The sequence below is a fragment of the Vulpes vulpes genome, chromosome 12 (assembly GCF_048418805.1).
Source record: "Vulpes vulpes isolate BD-2025 chromosome 12, VulVul3, whole genome shotgun sequence".
NCBI lineage: Eukaryota > Metazoa > Chordata > Mammalia > Carnivora > Canidae > Vulpes > Vulpes vulpes.
Genome location: NC_132791.1, coordinates 164,681,826 through 164,705,456, shown reverse-complemented (window position 1 = coordinate 164,705,456; position 23,631 = coordinate 164,681,826). Strand labels below are relative to the sequence as shown.

The window sequence follows — 23,631 nt, the reverse complement described above, 5'->3', positions numbered from 1 at the left end:
ACCGCTGAGCCACCAGGGCTGCCCTAGAATAATGATTTAAATGGAAATTTTGGCACAACTTTATAAAAAAGGAGACCAGATATTCATCCCAAAGTTGGCGAGAGGACATATATGGTCACTGTTACCATTCTCCCAGCAGGTGCCCTCTCATGGAGTAGAAATCCTCTGTGAAACATTTAATATGTTTACTGAATCTCTGGAAAGACCTTGGAAGTCTGTGATACTGTTTATTTTACAGAGGGAGAAACTAAGGCTCAGAGAGTTAAATGATTCGCCCAAGATCTTCAAAATTAACTAAGCAGAAACACAGTAAATATTGCTTCCTTTCTCTTCTTTATTTCCCATCAAGAACATCAAAACCCTAGTTTCACTCAGCACCACCAGCAGTTTTTCTGGTCCACATCATTAATGAAGTCCTATATTAATAACATAACAATTATAATGATGGTAGTTACCATTAGTTGTGTGTCCATGGTGCACCAGGCACTGTTCAACAGCATTATGGATAGTAAACCCAGAGTTAGGTACCATTATCACCCCCATTTAGCATGTAGGAAACTGAGGCACAAATAAATGTCTATGGTCCCACCATCAGGAAATGGTAGCTGGGGCCAGCAGGAAACCCAGGTGATCTCTTCTCTATACTTTTTTTCTTTTTCTGAGTAGAAATGTCACATCATTCACCATTACTTTTTAGTAACATAGGAAAGATGCCCTTTTAACTTCTCTGTGCTTGCAAAGTAAGTCCAGGCTATTGTTCCTCACCAGATCTGATACACTTTTAACCTTGTAACTGGTCTCCTCAGGTCTGCTTCTGACCCTCCTCCCACCTTAGTCCATTCTCCACACAGTATATTTGGTGGTTTCCTTTCTGCAACCCCCCCCCCCCAGTGGCTTCTCATTGCAGTTCTCAGCACGTCAGCCCCCACCTGATGAAGCCACTGCCTGCTCCATTAGCCCATGACTCGCCACTCTCCCTCCTGTATATTACCCTCCAGCCACTGAAGTCTGCGTGTGGGGTTTGTTCCAAAGCTAGATCATTCTCACCTTGGTGCCTTACATGTGTCTAGAAAACTCTACCCAGCCTTGTAATGGCTGACTTTCACATCAGCAGGTCTCTGATCAAACATCACCTCTTTAAAGGCATCTTCCCTACCACTTGATCAAAAATCACTCCTGTACCTTCCTTCTGGTACTTCCATGGTCATTCTCGAGTCCTCTACCTTGCTTTATTTGCTTCACAGATTTTACAATTGCCTGAAATAATATATTTATAAGATTTTATTTATTTGACAGAGAGGGAGAAAGAGCACAAGCAGGGGGAGCAGAAGAGGGAGAGGAAGAAGCAGGCTCCCCGCCAAGAAGGGAGTCCAATGCGGGGCTCAATCCCAGGACCCTGGGATTGTGACCAGAGCCAAACGCAGAAGCTTAACTGCCTGAGCCACCTAGGTGCCCTTGAAATAATATATTTATACGTCTACTACTCATTTAGCCTTTGGAACATAGGTGGCACAGAGGTAGGAAGTCCTTCTATCCTGCTCAATATATAATGTCTCCATTTCCTAGAACAATACCTGGTTGGTACCGAGTAAGTACATGTTAGATGAATGAATTTAGTGAATCAATAAAAGAAGTCTTTTGGAATCCTACCTGCATCTGTGCTTTCTTCATATTGGCATTGACGACAGCTGCCATGTAACCAAGAGCGGCCTCACGGGTCTCACCGTTTAACAGAATACTATGCAGAATCTTGAAAAGCTCTTGCTGGAATTTATTTTAGAAAAGAAGAAAAAAAAATTAAGACTCAATTTTAAAAACTATTCCTTTTGACTTCAAGAACAGTGAGGCTTCTTCCCCCCCTTCTGTCTGGAGTGGGGGAGGCAGGTAGTTATAGTTTTAATAAAATGGCCCTTGCTATGGTCTTTTCAGGACAGGATCAAAATTACCTTAACTATACATCATTAGCCCATAATTTTGCTGCTGAAAGTCTCAGGACTTAAGACTATCAATCTATACTTGGGACACATGAGTCATCAAGGAGTATGTGCAAACTAACAGCACTCGCTCACTCTTAGGTTTTACAAGCCTATGAGAGAGAGAGGCTAGAGACAGAGCATGGCCACTAGCCTCAGAACCAGTGCCCAGTGATACCACATAGCACTGTTGTGGCAGGTATTACTCAAGACACAGGTTATATATATACAACTCTCTGTTACTTGTCCTTTGAATTCATTTACCAAACACCTACCCTTCCCAGCTCCAAGTAATGCTGCAGTGATTGGCTGACCACGCGAGTGTTTTCCAGGGTAATGGCAGGCCCTGAGAAATATTTTTCAACCACTTTAGCCTGCAAAAAGAAGGGGAAAATTCCATTGATATATAATGTTTGTTTGGGAAGGAATCTGAACATAAGAGCAGCAAAGTCCAAATGGCCACTGTACTTACGTCATCTTCCGCAAAGACTGAGAAGCTAAAGAAAGCTCCCAAATAAGACAGTCTCTGCAGCTCCCGCCCAGAGCCAGGGCTTAAGGATTTCGGCAACCACAAGGGCAAAGAAGCCACCTGCGCAAAAAATAGAAGAAGTGAGTCAAACTACTAAGCCGGCAAGTGAGGGAAAAATGTCATGAACAGAGTTCTCAACAGTCAACCTGTTCAGCTGGTTCTCAGCCATCAGTACAATGGCTGATGGTTAACACAAAAACCCAAAGCTTGCAAATGTGCTAGAATCCTAGGATCTCTGTTGGTATTTTCTCATCTCAGATGGAGGAGGAAAAGCCTCCAAATCCTCTACATTTTCACAAGATAGTCTTTTTCTTTTTTTTTCCCCACAAGATAGTCTTTTAATTCTGATGTTTCGAGAAGCTCTTTGATAGAGTTCAGATGAACTATTTTTACACTATCAAAGGACTCAAGTAAATTTTCCCATAGGATTTATTCCCCTAGTTGCATAATACTTGTACAAAAATCACAGAAGAAAATAAATAACTTCATCTTACACAGTAACACATACAGGGTTAACCAATTTAACTGAGAGCCACCCAGACGTGTTACCTGCTTCTAATCTAAAATGTCCTCTAAGGGCTGTTTTTTCACATAACGTTACTTTAAAGGGATATCTTCTGAGTTACACATTCATTGAATATGTGCAAGTCCAGCAGGGAAGCACTCACCAAATTGCACACGGGGTGCGTCTTCCCAAACTTGGTTTCACAAAGCTCACCTAAAGCCTAGAAATAAGATCAGACGTGTCATTTATTGATTTATCTATTTATTTATGATCAGAAAGTGTCATTTAAATGTATTCCATCTTAAACTGACTGCTATGTGCAACACCAAGGAACAGCTTTAATGCTGTTATAAATACATATACATTCCTTCCAAAATACTAACAGCTTTACTGCTTTTCTGATAACACCTGCACATCATAAAAAAATGTTCAGATAAAACAGTAATACAAAATGTAACTAAGAATCACCCATAAACTTTACCCTAAGAGATAACCTCTACTGATATCTTGGTTTACAGATTTCCAGACATATTTTTGTACATATACACATCGAAATCAATGCATATATTTTTACAAAAAGTGATTTTTTTCACATAACATCTTTCCATGTCAAAGATATGCTTCATAAACTCTAGATGGCTAGTCTTGCCAGTGCTAAACTATAAATAATTACTACCTAATAAGCTACCAAATTCAGCACATGTTTAAAAGTATTACTTGGTTTCAAGAGCTCTGATATTTTTGACAACTCCAACATTTTTCTTTGGAGCTCCAATCATTTTTACATTAGAGAATCAGGAAAAAGAGCTTTTAGGGACATAAATACAGTTTAACACAGCTCGTGTATTCCAACCAAAGAGTGAGTTTAATTTTCTGTGCTGTGAACATAACCACCAGAATTCCCGAGCCAGCCAACGGAAGCTGCTTCTGAGTCAGTGCATTTAGGCACTGACATGTCTTTGAGGTGCCTCTGAGAAGGAAAGGTTCTCACTGAGCAGTGCAGGGGTTCTCAAACCGTGCTGTCCATTAAGATCACCGGGGGAGGTTGGAAGGCCCAATGCCAGGCCGCATCCTCACCACACCCACAATGTACAGAATCACAGTGTGTGGGAAGCTAGGCATCAGGTGTTTTAAAAAAATCTGCAGGTAATCCCAGGGTATGACAGCATTAGGATGCACTGAGCCAGAGAATAATCACAGTTGTTTCTGACTCTAGCTCCAGTGGTCTTCCTCTTCCTGCTCCCATTGTCCTTCCGTGTACTGCACTCCCTCGGCTGTATGAGCATCAATAATGGTACAAAATAAAACTATTGTCTGTCATAATGGAGGCCTTTGTCTTTTGACCAAGAAGAACATTTTGTTGATATCTGACCCAAAAGCTGAAACATCGAGCCAGTTTAGACTGCAACAGAAAAGCTAACAATTCTGTGAAGGAACATTTACATCATCTGCTGATAATTAATGTGCACTCAAATATTTCATCACTGAGCTCAAACAATCAGATGGCTTCACTTCCTTTCATCTGGCACACACAGAATAATGCATAGGGATCAACACAATTTTATTAGAAACTCGAATGGCATGGGCAGTAGGAAAAGCCCAGACATACATCCATTCAAAGTTATTTTTTTGCCTTCTAATTTCCCAGCACTATCTAAGTCTCTTAGCTCCATTTTGATTAAAACTGAGACATGCACCTTTTGTGTATACCTCTGTGTTAGCATTTATCATGGTGTGATGATTTGTGCTTTTGTGGCCTTAAGGTTAGCAGTGGGTCAGGAGCAACTAGTAGAGAGGTGCCTTGTCTAATCATTCCCAGTGTCTGGCACAGCCTAGGTCATCAGTGAGTACTGATTTAATGGTAAAATGGAGTTAAGTCAGTAGAGTAAAAGGAACAACTGAAGTAAAAATATAGATTTAACCAGGGCCTCAATTTATACAAGATTATATTTATTCATTACATTAGCTAATTTTGTATTTTGATATTTTCTCCTTCATATTCTATTTTTTTTTAAAGATTTTATTTATTTGAAAGTGAGCAAGAGAGATCACAGAGGCAGAGGGAGAGGAGGAAGCAGACTTCCCCACTGAGCAGGGAGCCCAACGTGGGGTTTGATTCCAGGACCCCAGGATCATGACCTGAGCTCAAGGCAGCTGCTTAATAGACTGAGCCACCGAGGAGCCCCTTTTCCTTCATATTCTAGAGTGAAAAATATTTAGTCAGACGTCAAAGTGTTTTTCTCCCCAAATTTCCAAGAAGCCAATTCAGAAAAGTATCTTTTCTGCCTGGTTCTGGTATATTCACAGCAGTCAAGGCCCTCCGTGAGAATGTGGGGCAAAGGTTGTCCACAATTTATGCTTGTAGGTGCCTAAAGGAGCTGAGCAGGTCTGCTTTCCACAGGAAGCTTCAAGGAAATGGGGGAGGGGAACAAGAACATTGCTATGAGATTTTTCTGTAGAAAGTCATTGCATAAAGCTGGATTACATTTCCTAGTTTAAATCTGTCTTCAAAAAAAAAAAAAAAAAAAAAAAAGAGGGCGGCCCCGGTGGCATAGCAGTTTAGCGCCGCCTGCAGCCCAGGGTGTGATTCTGGAGACTGGGGATCGAGTCCCACGTCAAGCTCCCTGCATGGAGCCTGCTTCTCCCTCTCCCTGTCTCTGCCTCTCTCTCTCTCTCTCTCTGTGTCTCTCATGAATAAATAAATAAAATCTTAAAAAAAAAAGATTTTAATTTATTTATTCATGAGAAATACAGAGACTGGCAGAGACCTAGGCAGAGGGAGAAGCAGACTTCCTGCAGGGAGAGCAATGCAGGACTCGACCCTGAGATCATGACCTGAGCCGAGCAGAAGGCAGCTGCTCAACCACTGAGTCACCTGGTGCCCTAGAAGTCTGCCTTTTTACTTGCATTTAAAATCATGTTTTTTTAAATAACAAAATTTCATTCCAGTTACGGTATGCCCAATTGCCAGGAGAATCAGAAGGATATCAGCAAGTGGCATCATTCTCATGAGCTATATGGTCAAGCAAAGTGCAAAGTGCATTCTGGCACTTGCAGCAATGATTCTCCCACCTAGGGCTCGCAGGTGTGGAATCTGTCCTAGGCTGCTCCCGCTCTTCCCTGATGCCTCTCACTGCACACCAAACACTACATGGCTAAGACAATACTTTCAGGTTTTAAATGTGAATACATGGCTGATTACCTGAAAGAAAAGTGTATGCTCAATTCAGCTGGAAGAAAGTGTCTACTGAATGTCTTAAAGAAAAAGAAAAGGTTTACCATGAGGGGGTACTTAAAGTAGTCACTATCGAGGGAGCACTCTTTGGCAGCGAGAGCCAGGCCTTGTAAAATGGGGATAAAGATCTGTAAGAAAAAAAAAAGATCGGAAATGTAAATTTAGGAAAACTTCAGAAAACTTCAGGAGGCATATTAAATAAAGTGCTGAATCTGAATGTCTAGGCATTTCTACCTTCCCCCAAAGAAAAGCTGTTTTGTATATAAAAGAGTCTAGTATCCAGCCATGGAGTGTGGCTCTATCCTTCGACAAGGATAATCATAAAGTAATATAGCTGACTTTTCCAGAAGTAACAGGATCTGGTGAGCCCTAATTCTCTGGAAGGACTCGGAGTTAACCAGAAGAAACTCACAGTTTTTGAGTCTATACTATAGGAGTCCCCAGGGGTCCTCATCCTAATCAACTAAATTCTATCTTGGCAATAAATAGGTTTCTGATTACCAAGCACCTACAATCTGTAAAGAAACTCTATCAGTATCTTAAAAAATTCTTCACACTTTCCCACTTTCATCTGATCTTTTCCATCTTTCTGTGTTTATTTGGAAAAGAACAAGAAAAACAAACCAGTAATGGATATCATTATCATTATATTAATCGTAACTACGTAAAGCAAACAGCTGGTAAATGTTGAAAATGCAAAAAGAAACTTGACTAGAATGACTTACCTCCATTTGTGGTATAATTAATACACTAATATGATGCCAGAGCTTATGGGCACTCATATTTATTTTTATAAGTTTACCATCAACACCAGGGCACGTTTTCTCCATTCAAGATTTGCGCACAGCTCATCTACAATGTCACAACGCACTAACTGACTGACTCATTTAGGGAGTTGGTTCAAGACTAGTATCAAGTAGAAGATGGTATAAACAACAGCTGACAATCCGAATACCAACAAGTTGAAATGGGAGTGCTCTATAAAAGCCACCAGAAAATCTAAAAAATTCCCTTTCCTTCTAATTTCATCCCATCATATTGAGCAGCTTGGTAATTTAAGGAACACAGGATTTAAAAAAATTAAAAAGGTGCCCTGATTACAAAGTGTCTGTGGAGTGTCTTGAGATAACAAGATAGCTCTGGAAGAGATCATACCAGTTTTTGCAAGTTAAACCATCAGGGTAGAAGTAACAACATGCTATCAGAAGCTAAGCTAAAAATGGATAGGTAAAGCTTACACGTAGGGATGGGGGAATGACAAAATTACAATCAAGAAAAATACAACTCAAATCATCAAAATAAATTTTATAATTGGTTCATCTAGAAAAATCTCAACATTTTTTTTCTCAGAATGCTATAAAGCAAAACATCTTTACATTTTCTAGTAGACTTACCCTCTTTGGCAGGTAGGATTTCATTTACAAGAGACAAGGTATTACTAACTATAATATTTTTCAAATAGTCAAGCATTATACTATTTGTATGACTTCCATTTTTTAAATGACTCTCTTGTTTTCAAATATACACCTTCGAGCAACGACAAAAAATACAAGTATTCATCTCGAACCCTAAATTCTAGCTATTTATTTCTATTTATTTATCTGTGAATATTTCCAATATTAAAAGAAGACTTAATAGTTAAATAGATTTAATAGTTCACATGTGCCAAACTCTTAAGACAAAAAGGTGAAATGCTGTTTTCAATTCACTTGTCCTTTCTGTCTAGAAAAAACCACAAGGTAACACGAAGACAGACAAGGAGGAGTGTTCTGGAGTGAGTGGCAGAAAAGCCATCAAAATACTATGATTAGAAAGAAATAGTGGAGGCGCCTGGGTGGCTCAGTTGGTTAAGCGACAGACTCTTGATTTCAGCTCAGGTTGTGATCTCAGAGTCATGAGATCAAGCCTCAAGACGGGTTCCACTTAAGATTTTCTCTCTCTGCCTCTCCCTCCTGGCTCTCTCTCTCTAAGGAAAAAAAAAAACAGTGGGTGCACAACACTGTGAATGCACTAAATGGCAATGGATTGGTTAATTTTTTTTTATTTTTAAAATTATTTAATTATTCATGAGAGACACAGAGAGAGAGAGGCAGAGACACAGGCAGAGGGAGAAGCAGGCTCCACGCAGGGAGCCCGATGTGGGACTCGATTCCGGGTCTCCAGGATCACACCCCGGGCTGCAGGCGGTGTTAAACCGCTGTGCCACGGGGGCTGCCCAGTTAATTTTTTTTTTTAAAGATTTCTTTTAAATTTATTCGTGAGAGACACAGAGAGAGAGGCAGAGACATAGACAGAGAAGCAGGCTCCTTGAAGGGAGCCCAATGTGGGACTTGATCCCCGGACCCAGGATCACACCCTGAGCTGAAGGCAGATGCTCAACCACTGAGTATCCAGGCATCCTTGGATTGGTTCATTTTATGTTACATGGATTTCATCTCAATTTTTTTTTTTTAAAGAGGTCACTTCATAACCTCTGTGTAAGTTTCTTTATGAATAAAATAGGAGTAACACACCTTTTAGCTGATCACTGGGCTGATTTTATAGAGCTAAAGCTCTGAGTTCCTCAAATTATGTCTTGTATAATAGGGGAAGTATTCTAATTTTTTTAAATATTTTATTTAAGATATCTCCACATCCAATGTGGGGCTCAAACTCACAACCCCAAGATCAAGAGTCGCACACTCCACTGATTGAGCCAACTGGGTGCCTCAGACAAGTATTCTAATTAATGCACATCATACATACAACAAAGGGCACCACTTAAACCTTCCAAGATGGTTACTTCTTTTCTTTCTTTTCTTTTTTTAAGTAGTCTCCATGCCCAGCATGGAGCTTGACACAGGACTTGATTCCATGACCAAGATCAAGAGCCAGACACTTAATTGACTGAACCACCCAGGTGCCCCAACAGTTATCTATTTCCATCGGAGTTTACTTCTTCCAGAGATGAAAAGCTCACTATGCTGCCTTGAGTATTCCTGCAACAAGACTATCACCTAAGAAAAGTAGTTGATGAATTCCTGACACAATCATGATACTAACTTGGAGTTTTGCTTTGGGATTCTTCTTTTACAATATTTTGGAAACTGCTAAAAACACAATTCCTGAGATTTCAAAGGCTTTAGAATTAATAGTTATGAATAATATTAGTTATAAATACAGATGAAAAGGAATCGTATCGTTTATCGCTATTGCCTCTGTTCTTCTGTATAGAAAGAAATAATCATATGGTGAATTGTAAGAAAATGTCATAAAAATCCTTCCATCATGGGAAATTGCATGTGCGACAGTTCCCGTGACAAAGCGCTCACATCACAACACAGGTGGGAAGATCGCAACCAAATGGAAGCCGAAGTTTCACCTCGGAAGAAACCCTCGAGACTAAAGAAATAACTTTATTACTAAATATCCCATATCTGCATTTTCACGTGACTTCACACAGTGAGATAAAAATTATGATACTTAAAGAAGTGATTAAAAAAAAAAAAAAGAAAGAAGTGATTAGCAAGATAGGAGACATCATTCCCAGTTTAGTGATGAAAAGACAAAAGATTCTGTGTGGTATGCAGACTGCACTGAACTAACTTTGTTGCTGGTTTACTAATTTCTTTTTTGTAAACTTGGAGAACTAATTTTCAATATGACTCAACTGGCAAATGCACATTGTGTCTTATGCCATCTCTTGGAATCCTTGTGTTAAAAGCTCCTTGAAATCAAGGACAAGGCCTTATACTTCTTACCTCTCAAGCACTTAGCACTTGTTAAAATGCTCTATGCTTGACTGCTTGAAATAGACAAATGATTTGAATGCAGCTGTCAATCTGATTATCTCAAGAAAGAAGTTCAGGTAGATCTCTCTGAGCAAATAACACATGCATGTTCAAATTGTGAAACAGAAGTTTTCTTTTTTTTTTTTTTAAAGATTTTTATTTATTCATAAGAGACACACAGAGAGAGAGAGAGAGAGAGAGAGAGAGAGAGAGGGGCAGAGGGAGAACCAGGCTCCATACAGGGAGTTCGACATGAGACTCGATCCCGGGTCTCCAGGATCACGCCCTGGGCCAAAGGAGGAGCTGAACCGGGCAGCCCCAGTGGCACAGTGGTTTGGCGCCGCCTGCAGCCCGGGGCGTGATCCTGGAGACCCGGGATCGAGTCCCACATCGGGCTCCCTGCATGGAGCCTGCTTCTCCCTCTGCCTGTGTCTCTGCCTCTCTCTCTCTGTGTGTCTCTATGAATAAATTAAAAAAAAAAAAAAAAACTCCCTTGCAATTCATCTTTGTAAGCAAAATGTTTAAAAAAAAAAAAAAGAAAAAGAAAAGGAGGCGCTAAACTGCTGAGCTACACGGGCTGCCCTAGAAGTTTTCAAAATATGGTGTCTTTAGAAATTAAGCCTTGTCACAGAAGCTCCTAGGCTAAAAGTTTCAGTAGCAAACTCACAAAACCTCACCTGCTTGAACACTTCTTCATCCTGGTGAGTTGTTCTCACCAGTTCCTGCATGAAGCCATATGGGAGATTCCTGCAGAGCATATACGGCACCAGGAAGGATGGCTGCTGCATGGACCTGCGAACCCACAAAAGTCAAGGACTGCAATGGCTCAGCTCATCAGTATGTGACTACACGGTACATGGACTGTCACATCAGCAGAAGTGTCAGGTCAAAAGTCAAACTTTAAATCTCTCTCAGATATTCTACACAAGAGTTTTAGGCAAAAGATGACCCTTCTTAAATGGTTAATAATCACTTTTTTTTTTAAACAAGAGACTATACAAAATTTTAAAGAATTCATCTTTTCCCACATTTAATCCTTTAAAAATAAAGCATTACCCCCAAGATGAAGCATCATATGTCTCTTTTACTTGTTTATGCCACATCCAATTGAAAAGATCAGCAATGGCTGAGGACTGTTAAATAAAACTCTTAATTTTAACCACAGAATATTTTTTTAGGTTTTTCTCCATGTCTATCCTTTTCCTTCCTTTTTCTTTTCTTTTAAGGTTTATTTATTTATGTAATCTGTATACACAATGTGGTACTCGAACTCACAACCCTGGGAGATCATGAGTCACCTGCTCCCCTGACTGAGCCAGCCAGGTACCCTCTTCCTCTTCCTTTTTGACAATTTTCAAAAACATATGGTTCTGGCACAGAAAATAATATAAGAACAATCAGAATGAATAAACGTTGTAACTCTGACATTTTTCCTTAGATGTTTTTACATCACTTTTCCTTCAGATATTTTCATAAAAGAAATGAAATATACAAATGCTCTTTTATTGAACTAGAAACCTTCATGGGACCCTCCAAACAAACAATAATGTAGTATACTTCAGGTGATTCCCAATGTAACTGCTCTACTACTGTTATCTATTACTGAGTAACAGAAAATGACTGTATGATACATGGAAAGTGATAACCTGAACATTTTTTCAACTATCTCCTCTGGTTTCAAGGAGCTGCTTTTAAACTGAATACTAATTTCCTGCCTCGATGCTGACGTATTTCAACAGTGGTCTATAGACAACAGCGTTTTAGAAATGCTTTATCATTTAACAGCACGATGTATACTTCTAAAGTTGGAAGGTGGACTAGAAATAGAAGTCTTATTTATTGATACAGATGATCACTTTGATATACTTTGGCTTCTTACAATTTTCGAGCATAGACTTATCCCAAAGCTCCGAGGGGCTAAGTCTCATAAGGCTGTTCTTGGTGAACTGCAGTAGCAGCACCCAGGTGCTCCTCACACTGTACTCACTAGAAACTATGGTCTGTAGCCACCCGTCCTTCTGCCTTTTGATCCTGGATAGCCTATCAGCTTTTTACTGGATAGACCATGTCAATGGAGGTGAAAGTGTTAACTTACAGGAGATTACTCTCAAGAAATATGCTCAGTTCTTAGATAAACTCACAAATGAGTATCATTAGCTCTTTTTGCAACAACACAAAGTATAATGGCAGAGAAACCTCAAACTGGACAAAAGGGCCTTCTTCTGCCTTTAACCAAACACCAGGAGTGAGGCAGATGTGGACTCCAGACCCTAACTCTCTGTAAGGTATGGCAACAAATAGTAAGGCACAGAATAGTTTTCTCCAAACATGAAGATTTTAAAATCAGCATCCAATTTTCTTTAGTTTCATGTCATTTAAAAAGTAACGATTTAAAAAAGTTTATTTTTATTACTGGAGAAAGTGGCATTGAGTTTTGTTGAAATGGATCATGAAATAATGTTTTTCAGAATACTGTGCAAAATTTTAAAAGTCTTTAATGGGCTAAAATGATTCAATTATAAAGCTTTAAACTGGGAGAATATGTTTCTATATAGAATGGATTTTTTTCCCCCCAGAAAGGATTTCTTAAACCAGTACAGTAAAACTTCAGGCTATTCTGTTCTTAGGTTGTTGAAGATAAATCAAAGTTAACCATATATTAAGCTTGCTTTAAAACTAAATAAATAATCTACATGTTGCAGCCTAAGTAAAATGAAATTTTATTAAAAAAAAAAAAAAAAGACAGAGGCTGTTTTATATTCATAGTGTTTCAGAGAAGGAAAGGGACCTCTGGGGTCATCCAGTCAACCACTTTCACCTTCCAGGTGAGAAAGTGCATTATCCAAGGTGGCACAATTCAGCTGGACAGCTAGATGTCCACTGATGGGCAGGGTCTTCTCCCTGCTAACATGAGTGCACATGGTTTTCCCTACCTTGGTTGTGTGAGGGAACCTTGTAGGACTAACGCAGTATGGGATATGCACTGTGAGCGGATGTTGCTGAGAAGCTGGCTGACTGCTGGCTGGCTGCACATCTGAAAGAAAAGACAGAGGTTAGGACTCTGCAAAAACAAACGAGATAACCCTGTACTGCTGAAAACTGACAAGAGACAGGAGACATTAGTCTCCAGGAAATGGCAGGCTTTTCTCTTGCTCTACTCATAATCAACAAGCCAGAGTAACTGTATCATCCATGTATGTTACCTCCACTGAAATCTATGGTCAGAGAAGAGAGAGTAGAACTAGCGTAGGTGCCTGAGCGGGAATCTCAGCAAGGTGCGCCCACTCTCCGCTTTTCTAAGTGCAACAACCCCCAAAGGAGCCCTTCACAAATGTATCACTAGTAGGTGGACAAGTGGATGAGTTTGGAAAACAAGAAGTGGACAATGAACTGGGAATGAAATAATAAAGTCAGCATGAAACAAGAGAAAAAACATAGCTTCCAGAGTTTAAACCCATTTTTGTAACTTTTATGTGATTATAGACAATCACTCCACGTCTCTGAGGTTTGTCTGCTGCTTCCTACAATAAAAACAATACCTATCTAACACTGGATTAACTGAACAACCATGAGAACCTGAGCCCCTGTGGACCGAGCACAGCGTCGGCAGTCCACAGGCACTCCACGAATGTGAGCTATTAATATATTTGTGACAGACTATCAGACGCTGTCAGGGCCAGGTAAGTCACTACTGGCAATGGTGCTTGTGTGTCCCCTCCCCCCAGTCACTTCTTCCTTCCACTAGGATGTTGAGTCCTGGGAGGGTAGGGCTCTTTGTTTTGTTCACTGATGTTTTGTTCACCCTGAGCTCCTAGCACAGTGCCTAGCACATAACACATGCTGGATGACCATCTTTCTGACCGAATAAATGAAGGAATGTTCCTTATGGCGGGGGTTGGGGGGGAGTGATTATTGATCCAAAAAATAACCAGGTTCTTGCGGGTTTTTAAATGGATCTAGTTCATATTACCTTTGGTGCTTTTTTTTCCTCTATTCCCACTCGGTCAAAACACTCAATGAGGTAGTTCAGCATGTCTGTCTCCTTGCAGGTCTCAATGGTGAAATGGTCGCTGTAGGAATCCCAAGTACTTGCCCCACCAGAGGCTCCCAAACTTTGGAGAAGAGAAAAGAAAACTGATTATTTTTACCCCTTCTCAACAAATTATATGTGATCGAGTTTGAGTTTCTGCAGCAGAAAGCCTGTTAAGGTCCCCGCACCCACGACAAAGCACAGACGTCCATGCAGCCAAGATTGGAGCTGACTACTCATCTCCCCTGCTCCAAGCCAGTAACAGTAACTTTTAGTAAACATTTCATTCACCTAAGAAGAGAGTTGGATCAGAAACCCAACATCTTATCTTAGTGGGAATGGCAACTTACAAAGCCAGGAGGACTACGAAGGGTTACTGTGGGCTAGGCGTTTAGAGGGACAGCACGTGTACTTCAACCAAGCCGGGCAGCTTCACTCAGGCAGGCTTGCAGGTTGAAACCAGACTATGCTACTGCTGTCCATCAAACTCATCAGGAGTAAGGTTATAAGGACTAACCAAAGAACCCCTTCTCATGACTTCTGGCATAATCTCAAAAGCCTTCATCCAGCATTTGGCAATAGGACCAAAAAAGGGAAACTGTCCAGTTATAGAAGGAGACATAAAGATATTTGTTATTAACACAGACCTTTCCAAAACTTTCAGTGAAAAAGGCAAAGTAGTACAGCAAACACAAACAAAATGAAAATCATGTATAGGGGTATCCAAACTCGAGTCCTACCCCAGCTGTACTACTTGCTTATTACCTGAACCTAGAAGCTCATCTCCTCTGCAGTTAGGCTTACATGAAACCAAATGGAAGTGCTTTGTAAAATATAAGCAGGATACGACATGAAGCATTATGATTAGTAATAACTATTCACTGAGACCAAAGCCAAACATTATCTCAAGGATTAGATGTGAGGAAATTAAAATTTAGATCAACCATCAACAAGTCGCGTATCAAATCTAATGTTTAACTCACAAATTTATTTGATATACACAAAAGATACAAAGAGAGTAATCATGGCACAGGGAAAGGCTAGGAATTTTGAAATGAAAAGGAAATGAGAAACAAATGTAGCCAAAAAATTATATATGAAAGATGATAAAGGATGGAAAGAATATCACGAACTTGAAATACCTATACCTACTTCAACTGGGGCAGTCAGTTAAAGGTTAGAAACCAATAGGACTAATAGAGATTGAGCTATTAGCAATGTTATGCAGGTAAGTGCATAGATATACCTAATTCTGGAATATATACATAACTGACCTTAGAATTAAAAAAAAAAAAATACAGTTGGCCCTTGAACAACATAGGGATTGAGGTGTCACCTCCATGCCACTGAAAACTGCATTTACCTTCTGACTCCCGCACAACTTAACTACTAACAGCCTACTGTTGACCAGAAGCCTTACTAAGAACATAGTAGTTGATTAGCATGTATTTTGTATTCCTATTATATGCTGTATTCTTACAGTATATTCTTAAGTATTATTCTTAAGCTAGAGAAGAGAAAACATTATTAAGAAAATCATAAGGAAAGAAAATACATTTATAGTACTACATCGTACTTATTGAAAAAAAAATCCGCTAACTGGTGGACCTATGTTGTTCAAGGGTCAACTGGATATATAATTGACCTTGAAATGAAAGTATGATATTGGGCAGCCCGGGTGGCTCAGCGATTTACTGCTGAGCCCAGGACATGATCCTGGGGACCCGGGATTGAGTCCCGTGCTGGGCTCCCTGCATTGGAGCCTGCTTCTCCCTCGGCCTGTGTCTCTGCTTCTCTCTCTCTCTGTGTCTCTCGTGAATAAATAAATAAAATCTTTAATAAAAAAAAAAGGAAAGTGTGATATTAAAATTAAAAAGATGAAAACAGTGTTAGTTTTACTTCCAAGGCTTTCAGGCCAAAGTCTAGCTAAATCTGAATTCCTACAATCTGTTCTAAAGGTCTGACAGTGGGTGCCCGGGTGGCTCAGTGGTTTGGCTCAGTGGTTTGGCGCCGCCTTCAGCCCAAGGTGTGGTCCTGGAGACCTGGGATCGAGTCCCACGTCAGGCTCCCTGCATGGAGCCTGCTTCTCCTTCTGTCTGTGTCTCTGCCTCTCTCTCTCTCTGTCTCTCATGAATAAATAAGTAAAATTAAAAAAAAAAATAAAGGTCTGACTGAAGAAGGGAAGAGAGAAGAAAGCACAGGAGGGAGAAAAAAGCAACCATGAGAACAAAACAGAAAAACCCACCCACAAATATGAGAGGTGTGGTGAATCCCCAAAAGCAGAAAGGGGAAAGAGAGATTTTCTTTAATGCACAATCTCAGTTTCAAGCTATCTGTGATCCTTTCCTCTTCTGTCTGACGTTAGCAACCCAGTGACTACATTATTTACTGAACTTCAAGACAAACTTGACCAACACAGGCTTTACCTAGACGTAACTAAGGTTAATTTTAACAGAAGACAATGAAAACAGATCCTCCTCACGTTTAAAATGAAAATTTCAATTATACATTTCCTTGATAATAAAGCCCAAATTTTTCACATTTTTACATTTCTGAAATAAAAAGTGTCCTACATTTGATGTCAACAGGTCCTTGCCAACTGCAGGGGTCAGTACCCACAGCCAGCCTAGGAACATTGGCACGAAGTCAGCATGCTTACATGGTGGCTGCTCACGCACTGAAAATACACTCCAATCTTAGGCAACACATCCCACTGAATTTTAACTTAAATGTGAACACCTCAAAGCCAAGTGAGGTATATGCATAACTATTTCACCAACACGTGAAAAGTGATAATGTATGTGGAAAACTGCTTGTCTCATACCAGGTGATGCAATGGAAGGCACCCAGAACATATCAGAATTTTCAAAGCTAAAAGAAGTTGATATATTTTGGTGATCATCTGTCAGACACCAAACAACACTTCAGTTGACTTTCAAGAACAGAAGAAGACTAAAAGATAAAAGTTAACCAAATAGGAAATATAGAGTAAACTGCAGTATCTATCCAGAGATTACAAATCAGAGGACTGGTCCTAGAGGTGCTCAAGAAAATCATGATCCCCTAGCACGAAAAGCATCCAGTCTTGACAGCGCTACACACAGGTCTCAGTGATAAAAACACACAAGGATCTTTAGGTTCAAAGAGAAAGCGTTGGAGTCATGATTTTGCATGCAACACTGGAGGAGTGAGTGGTGTCATGTTTGTGTGTCTATGTTCATGCTATTGATAAATGTTCTTAAAGTTTTAAAAGAACATTTCATTTTTTTCCTAAACAAGTTATTACAAAATTCATGATGCTTTTACAACTGTGACAAAGGAGAGACCGCATTGGAAATATGTCATATTCAAATCTTATGAGTATCCACAAACTTCTACCTCCTTTGGGGAGAATTTGTGAACCATTTTCTGATAACTACATCAATAGTCTAATTTAATAAACTGATTACTTTGCATAATAGAAATATACCTGAAGTCTTGTAAAAACAGTGAAAATCATCCTAGGGAGCCGAATATGCATTAGATCTGTGCACACTGAATCCCACTTGATAATGCACCAAGAAAACGAATTCCTTGAAAGCATTCCATCACAGTTTAATTTCTTCTATAATGGTATGAATAATTTCTCTCCTATTTAACTCATTTTTTTGAATGCCGTCTCCAGAATTTTGTGTTTTCTCCATGCAAGGCAAAGTCAGAGCTGTGCAGGTTCAAGCAAAGTAAATTCATTGAACAAATGTTCACAGTGTGCTTTCTGTATTCCCGACACTGTTGTTGGCTCTAGGGGAGGTGGGGGGAGGCCAGGGGGCACCACAATGCATGGAACAGATCAAGAGCTTGCTGGTACGGTGATTACATTCTAGACAGGGGGAACAGTCCAAAACAATACAGGAATGCTATGAAGAACAATAAAAGCAGAGCATGGAACAGAGATGGGCAGTAAGTATGCATGTGTACTTTATACAAAGTGTAAAACGACCCTCTGATAAGATGGGTGTGTTAAGATGGTGTGTACAGAGATCCGAGGGCATCAGGGGAGCAAGCCATGCAGCTATCTTGAGGGCAGTTGTTCAACGGCCCAAGGCAGCAGGGAATATGCCAAGTGAGGTCAGAAAGGAGGAATGCTCGCATGTTGTATACACGTGTGCATGTGTGTGTACATAACACAAAGGGTCTTGTGCACCAGGGCAAGCCTTTGGGTTTTACTCTGTGTGAGCAGGAACATCCCTGGAGGATTTGGAGACACATATGGTGGGACTCTTTCCACATCTCCAAGCAGTACCGAGCAGCAGAAACAAGAGGGTAAATGTTAACATTTTTTCACTATTTGCTAATTTTTCCTTTCTCTATTAACACTGGTTCATTACATACAAGATTCTACCTCCTTCAGTGAAATATCTATAAGCAGCTAAAAACAGATTTCTTTCCCGTCATCAATTTCCTAGGAGACACTCCGAAAAAATTTCCTCAGGGTAAATGCTATGGTATCTTTATTACAAGATGATTCTCTCACTTCGCTCATTCCACTCCTGCAACAAATCAATCCTTATAATTCATATAACTCTTCACAAAGGGCTATAAAACATCACAGGTGCAGGAATTAGAGTTCTACCTTTCTTAAATTGATCCTGCTTGGGGTACCTGGATGGCTCAGTGGTTGAGCATCTGCCTTTGGCTCAGGTCGTGATCCCAGGGTCCTCATATCAAGTCCCACATCAGGTTCCCTGCAGGAGGCTTGCTTCTACCTCTGGCTATAGGTAGAGAGGTCTCTGCCTCTCTCTTTGTGTGTCTCTCATGAATAAATAAAATCTTTTTTTTAAAAAATGGATCCTTCTCATCTCCACTGTAGATAATTAACATACAAACCTATGTCCCAACTACTTCCAAAAACATTTGTAACATATCAACTCCACCAGGCTAGCAGGAAGGGCCAGATGCGACCCCTGTTGATCTTCCACAACATCAATCTTACTGGGGCAAGAGCTAAATAAGTGTTGAAATTGTTTACTTCAAAGCAAATAAAATTCTGGGAAGATCGATTAGAAAGGGGGAATGAAAATAACTGTTATTTCCTTATCACTCAAATTAACAAAATTTTTGGTGACCTCTTCTTTGTTCTAACTCTGCATGCATTCTTGAGTTCCCCTCTATTTGCTTACTCAGTTATATATTTTTACACATCCTCTTACATTCTGCTCGGTAGTTATTCAAAAGCTGTAAGTTGCCAAAATCTAGATAGATCAGATTCCATTTTAACAGCCAGCAAAGGACCTGCCAACTGAATGGAATTTTGTAATTACCGAGTAAAATACTGGTACTTCCTTGCCAAGGAACAGGGTACATGCATAAACACTCAGCAGTGAAATAACCAGTAAGGAACGAGAACAACATGGGTCCCATTGGGAGCACAGTGTGGTGATGAAGCAGGTAAGTTCTGGACTCAGGCCCTGCCACATACTGTTATGTGACTGACCTCCTGTCCCCCCAGGTTCCTTACAGTAACTGAGAGGGCCGCTGTGAGGATAAAGGGATAATGTATACAGAGTGCTGGCACAGGATCTGGCACACGATGCTCAGTCAGTAGTTGGAGCTATTATACACAGTTATTTCTCTGTGTAGCTATAGCATCTAGATCAGAGACAAGCCTGAGATGCTAGGAGTCTAGTGCTAGTAAAAGCAGCACACAATCTGGTATCTTTGTGAGAGAGCTAGAATTAAATAGGCCAGGGAGAGAAAGCCTTTCTCTCATAATTTACAGTAAAACAGATAACAAAGCACTTTTATCATTTATGGAAATTGATTCCTAAAGGATGCCTGCTGCATTACTGCAATTGTGCAGCAGGATTTTACCTACACGAAAAAGACACTTCTACCTTTGGGAAATTTACTTGAGAAACAGTAATATAATGTTCAACCTAATACAAATATCAACCTTTCTGAATCAATATTCAACCCTATACCAACATTCCTTTCTCTCTTTATATACTCTAATGATTCTTCTGAACACTGTCAAATTTAATGAAGTGTACCTAACTCCTACTGCCGTCTCTATTTATAGCCTGCAGTTATTTTTGAACAGAGCTGCTGGGCACAAATACCAAATGAGTCCAGTGGAAACTTCGATTTAAGAGCAAAATCGTAAGACAATGAGTCAGAGGTTCAGATAGAAGGTGCTATTAAATTTTTTTGCCCAAAGTCACCTAGGAAACCCAAGCAGTCTTTTTTCAGATGGGTTTCAGGGAGAAACATTCAGCAGCGTCATGAACTAAGTTTTAGCCTCTACTATCATTCCAAAGGCTATCTAAACAGGGGTCTAGCTTCACTGAGGTCAAGGAGGTAATCAGTGAAATTTAAGGTTAGAAGTGAAAGCAGAATAACAGACAGGATGGCCCCATACACTGTTCAACAGATTGTCTGACCGAGCTGGGGGATAAGGGGAAAAAAGACACACATATGCACGCATGATCCCAGTCCCTCTGCCATTCCTAAGTAGCAGCAATCCATGCAACTGTACATAAGAAAACATGCCCCACAGAGTACATGTTGCTCACTTGTTGCTCATATCTGGCAGCTCGCAAGGACACTTGCAACAGATAAATGAAGGGTCCCTCATTTCAGATCTTAGGGTGGGTGAGCTTGATGACTCATCTTTAATTTCTTGTTTGTGTTTCTGACAAATGATTACACATAAGTTTTCCTCCAAACTTACCAGGCAACAACAATGAAGATTTTCCTATATGCCACTTTTCCCCATGATAAAGTCCTAATACCTCGGTACATGCAAGTTCCCCACATCTTGATTCTCCAGGCTGTCCCATCTGACCCTATCCTGTTTAGATTCCAAGCACGCCCCTAAATGAAGGCTTATAAAAGTTAGTTCCTAAGCACCTATGCACTATGCACATGCAGGGGTAAGACTCCATTCCTCTGATACCTGGACCCAAACTGGACACAAGAAAACTCATCACCACCACCACCACCTTCATCATCACCATCACCATCATCATCATCATCATCTTCTTCATCTTCATCACTACTGTCGCCAGAAAGTGCGAGGAAGAGGAAGGAGAAAGGATTGTCGTACATACTACCACAACAAAAGCAAAAAAGGTCATCAGGGAACAAAGGAAAAACAAGAGGTGGAAAAGCTTTTGTTAACTGCTGTCTCTTTTTAATTAAATGTTATGCTAAAAGTTCTAATTATTGACATGCAGAAAAATATTTCACCTCAATGACATAAATGCACAGGTACATTGCGGAGGGTAGGCAGGGGCGGCCCTGTATTAGTAAAATTCTGCTACTGCTTCTTTCTAAGAGGCTCAAACCAAAGAGTCAAGGCACAAACACTGGTCCATCCCCAGTGATCAGAGGTAAGGGACAAGGGCCCAGACCCATTCCCACCACCCTTTGGGCTGACTGCATTTTGACTCTGATTGACAACATACAAAGAGCTGAAGAGTGCTCCTGTGAGCTCCAACTCTCAAATACAAACTGCCCCAGCCTCTGGAATTCATTTGTAATAAAGAATGACACATGAACTAGATTTCACAAAATGAAGTGACTTTTTTTTTTTTTTTTTTTTTGTACAGGAAGGAGGAAGAGTGAGGGGGTAAGAACAGAGTAAGGGACACACAGCGGAACACCCACACGTTCTACTGTTATCGAAGCCTGGCAGAAGCATGGACTCGGGGCACGAGCCTACCAAACTAGTTAGACACACAGGTTAATAACCCAAACAGAAAAACACATGTAACTGAGGTCAGCGTCACACACCAGTTCTTCCAAACAGAGTTAATCACCTCTCCCTGCACTGCAAACTCGCACCCAGCTCTCCTGCTGAATAAATACCTAGGAGAGATCCTTAGGGATGAGGGACGTCTGCTCACGGCACTGGGTGAGGCGGCCACTGAAGGGGGCCCCAGGCTGCTGGGTCTCTGTCTGAGAGAGCTGGCAGGAACCGCTTGAGGGCTACTAGCAAGGGCAGGGAGGCTGGGCGAGCTGGACAGAATGGAGATGCCTGGGGATCGCGGGGTAGGAGAAGTCGAAGACCCCCACGGGTGGGTGACAGTGTAGGGGCGATACCGTGGAGAGGAGGGCTGGCTTCCTGTGGCAGTTCCAGAGGCCATGCCACCATGTGGGCCGAGGGAAATGGAGGGCACAGCCATCTGGCCAGCCACACGTGCAGGGGGGGAGGCAAAGGATGGACTGATCACTGGCACCGAGCTCCAGAAACTTGTACTGGGAGCTGGGCTAGTTTCATAGAGGCTAAATCAGTGGAGAAAGAGAGGAAAGAAGAGAAAAATGAAGAAAAACTTGAGGTAAATATCTAAAATGGAAAATATCAAGCTTTTAAAGAACAGCACAATGACACTTCGTATCTCTAAGCATTCAAGTGTACAAATCTTTCAGATACTCATCAAACTAGTTATAATCTAATTACCATACTGATCTAGAGGCTGCATTTACAGTATGAGAAAGCCATCTTTCCAAAGAATAATGTACTGTATACAGTCATTTGTTTCTAAAATTTACCGAAAGCCAAACCATGGGAAGCCAAACAAACCAATCTGGAAAAGACAAGACCTTCAGCCATGACTAGAGGCACCCACCCAGAAAGAACACATGCCACAACCTGACAAAGGCCTGTGAGCCAGCAGTCCCTTCTCTTACATAATTCATGGCTGTTTTACTACCAAATAGATGTGCAAAAGGAACCGCACTAACCTAGAGAAAGAGCTGGCACCAAAGGAACCCACACCACAGAACATGGGGCTTGTTCCTGGGTTAGAGCCAGTAGTGAGCATTAGATTCCTGTCTGGTGACCGAGCTGCTGCTGCAATTGGCTGTGACGTGGCTGTCAGACTGGCAAATGGATTTTCATCTCTAGTCTGCGTAGACATCATTAGCACTTCCATTAAAATCTGGCCAATCAAGTCCTTAAAATCAGAGAACACTGTTGGAAAGGGAGAATAAAGAAGAGGTTACACATGGTTCTTTATATACACAGTTCTTGAATCAGCCAAGTTGAACCAGAGGTTCAATGGGGTATCTGGATTGGATTCTGGAACAGTAAAAAGACATTAATAGAAAACCTGGGGGCCCCTGAGTGGCTCAGCGGTTCAGCATCTGGGCGTGATCCTGGGGTCCCGAGATTGAGTCCTGCATTGGGCTCCCTGAATGGAGCCTGCTTCTTCCTCACCCTCTGCCTCTGGCCTCTCTCTATGTCTCTCTCATGAATAAATAAAATAAAATCTTTAAAAAAAAAAAAAAGGAAAAGAAAACCTGGTGAAATCCACATGAACTCTGAGCTCAGGTTACGGTAATATCTCACTTTTGACAAATACACTATGGTTACATAAGATGTCAGTGTTAGGGAAACTGAGTAAAGGGTATGTATACGGAACTCCTTAAACTATTTCTAAAACTTTTCTAAAAATCTAAAAGTATTCCAAGATAAAAAACTTACTTTAAAACAAACAAAAAAGAAAGAAAGAAAGAAAGAAAGAAAGAAAGAAAGAAAGAAAGAAAGAAAAAATCTGGAGTGCACCCAACGAGTATCACTGCTGATATATATTAACTGCAAAAAGAA

The 23,631-nt window shown here is 40.6% G+C and overlaps 1 protein-coding gene and 1 pseudogene across 3 annotated transcripts in view; one reads left to right on the top strand and one right to left on the bottom strand.

The window, feature by feature from the left end:
• Positions 1-23,631, bottom strand: part of UBE4B (ubiquitination factor E4B) — a 124,290-nt gene that overhangs the window by 35,476 nt on the left and 65,183 nt on the right. For 2 of the 3 annotated variants that reach the window (XM_026005051.2, XM_072731259.1), the window contains 9 exons: positions 22,767-22,995; positions 13,983-14,124; positions 12,946-13,046; positions 10,690-10,804; positions 6,287-6,370; positions 3,171-3,227; positions 2,446-2,562; positions 2,249-2,347; positions 1,651-1,764 (listed from right to left, as the gene is read on the bottom strand). In XM_026005051.2, coding sequence (XP_025860836.2) covers positions 1,651-1,764; positions 2,249-2,347; positions 2,446-2,562; positions 3,171-3,227; positions 6,287-6,370; positions 10,690-10,804; positions 12,946-13,046; positions 13,983-14,124; positions 22,767-22,995 — 1,058 coding nt within the window. Of the gene's footprint in view, positions 1-1,650; positions 1,765-2,248; positions 2,348-2,445; positions 2,563-3,170; positions 3,228-6,286; positions 6,371-10,689; positions 10,805-12,945; positions 13,047-13,982; positions 14,125-20,976; positions 21,130-21,890; positions 22,308-22,766; positions 22,996-23,631 lie in introns of all 3 variants that reach the window. The other variant, XM_072731260.1, reaches the window with a different exon arrangement.
• Positions 11,779-12,453, top strand: LOC112924659 (DNA repair protein XRCC2-like; annotated as a pseudogene).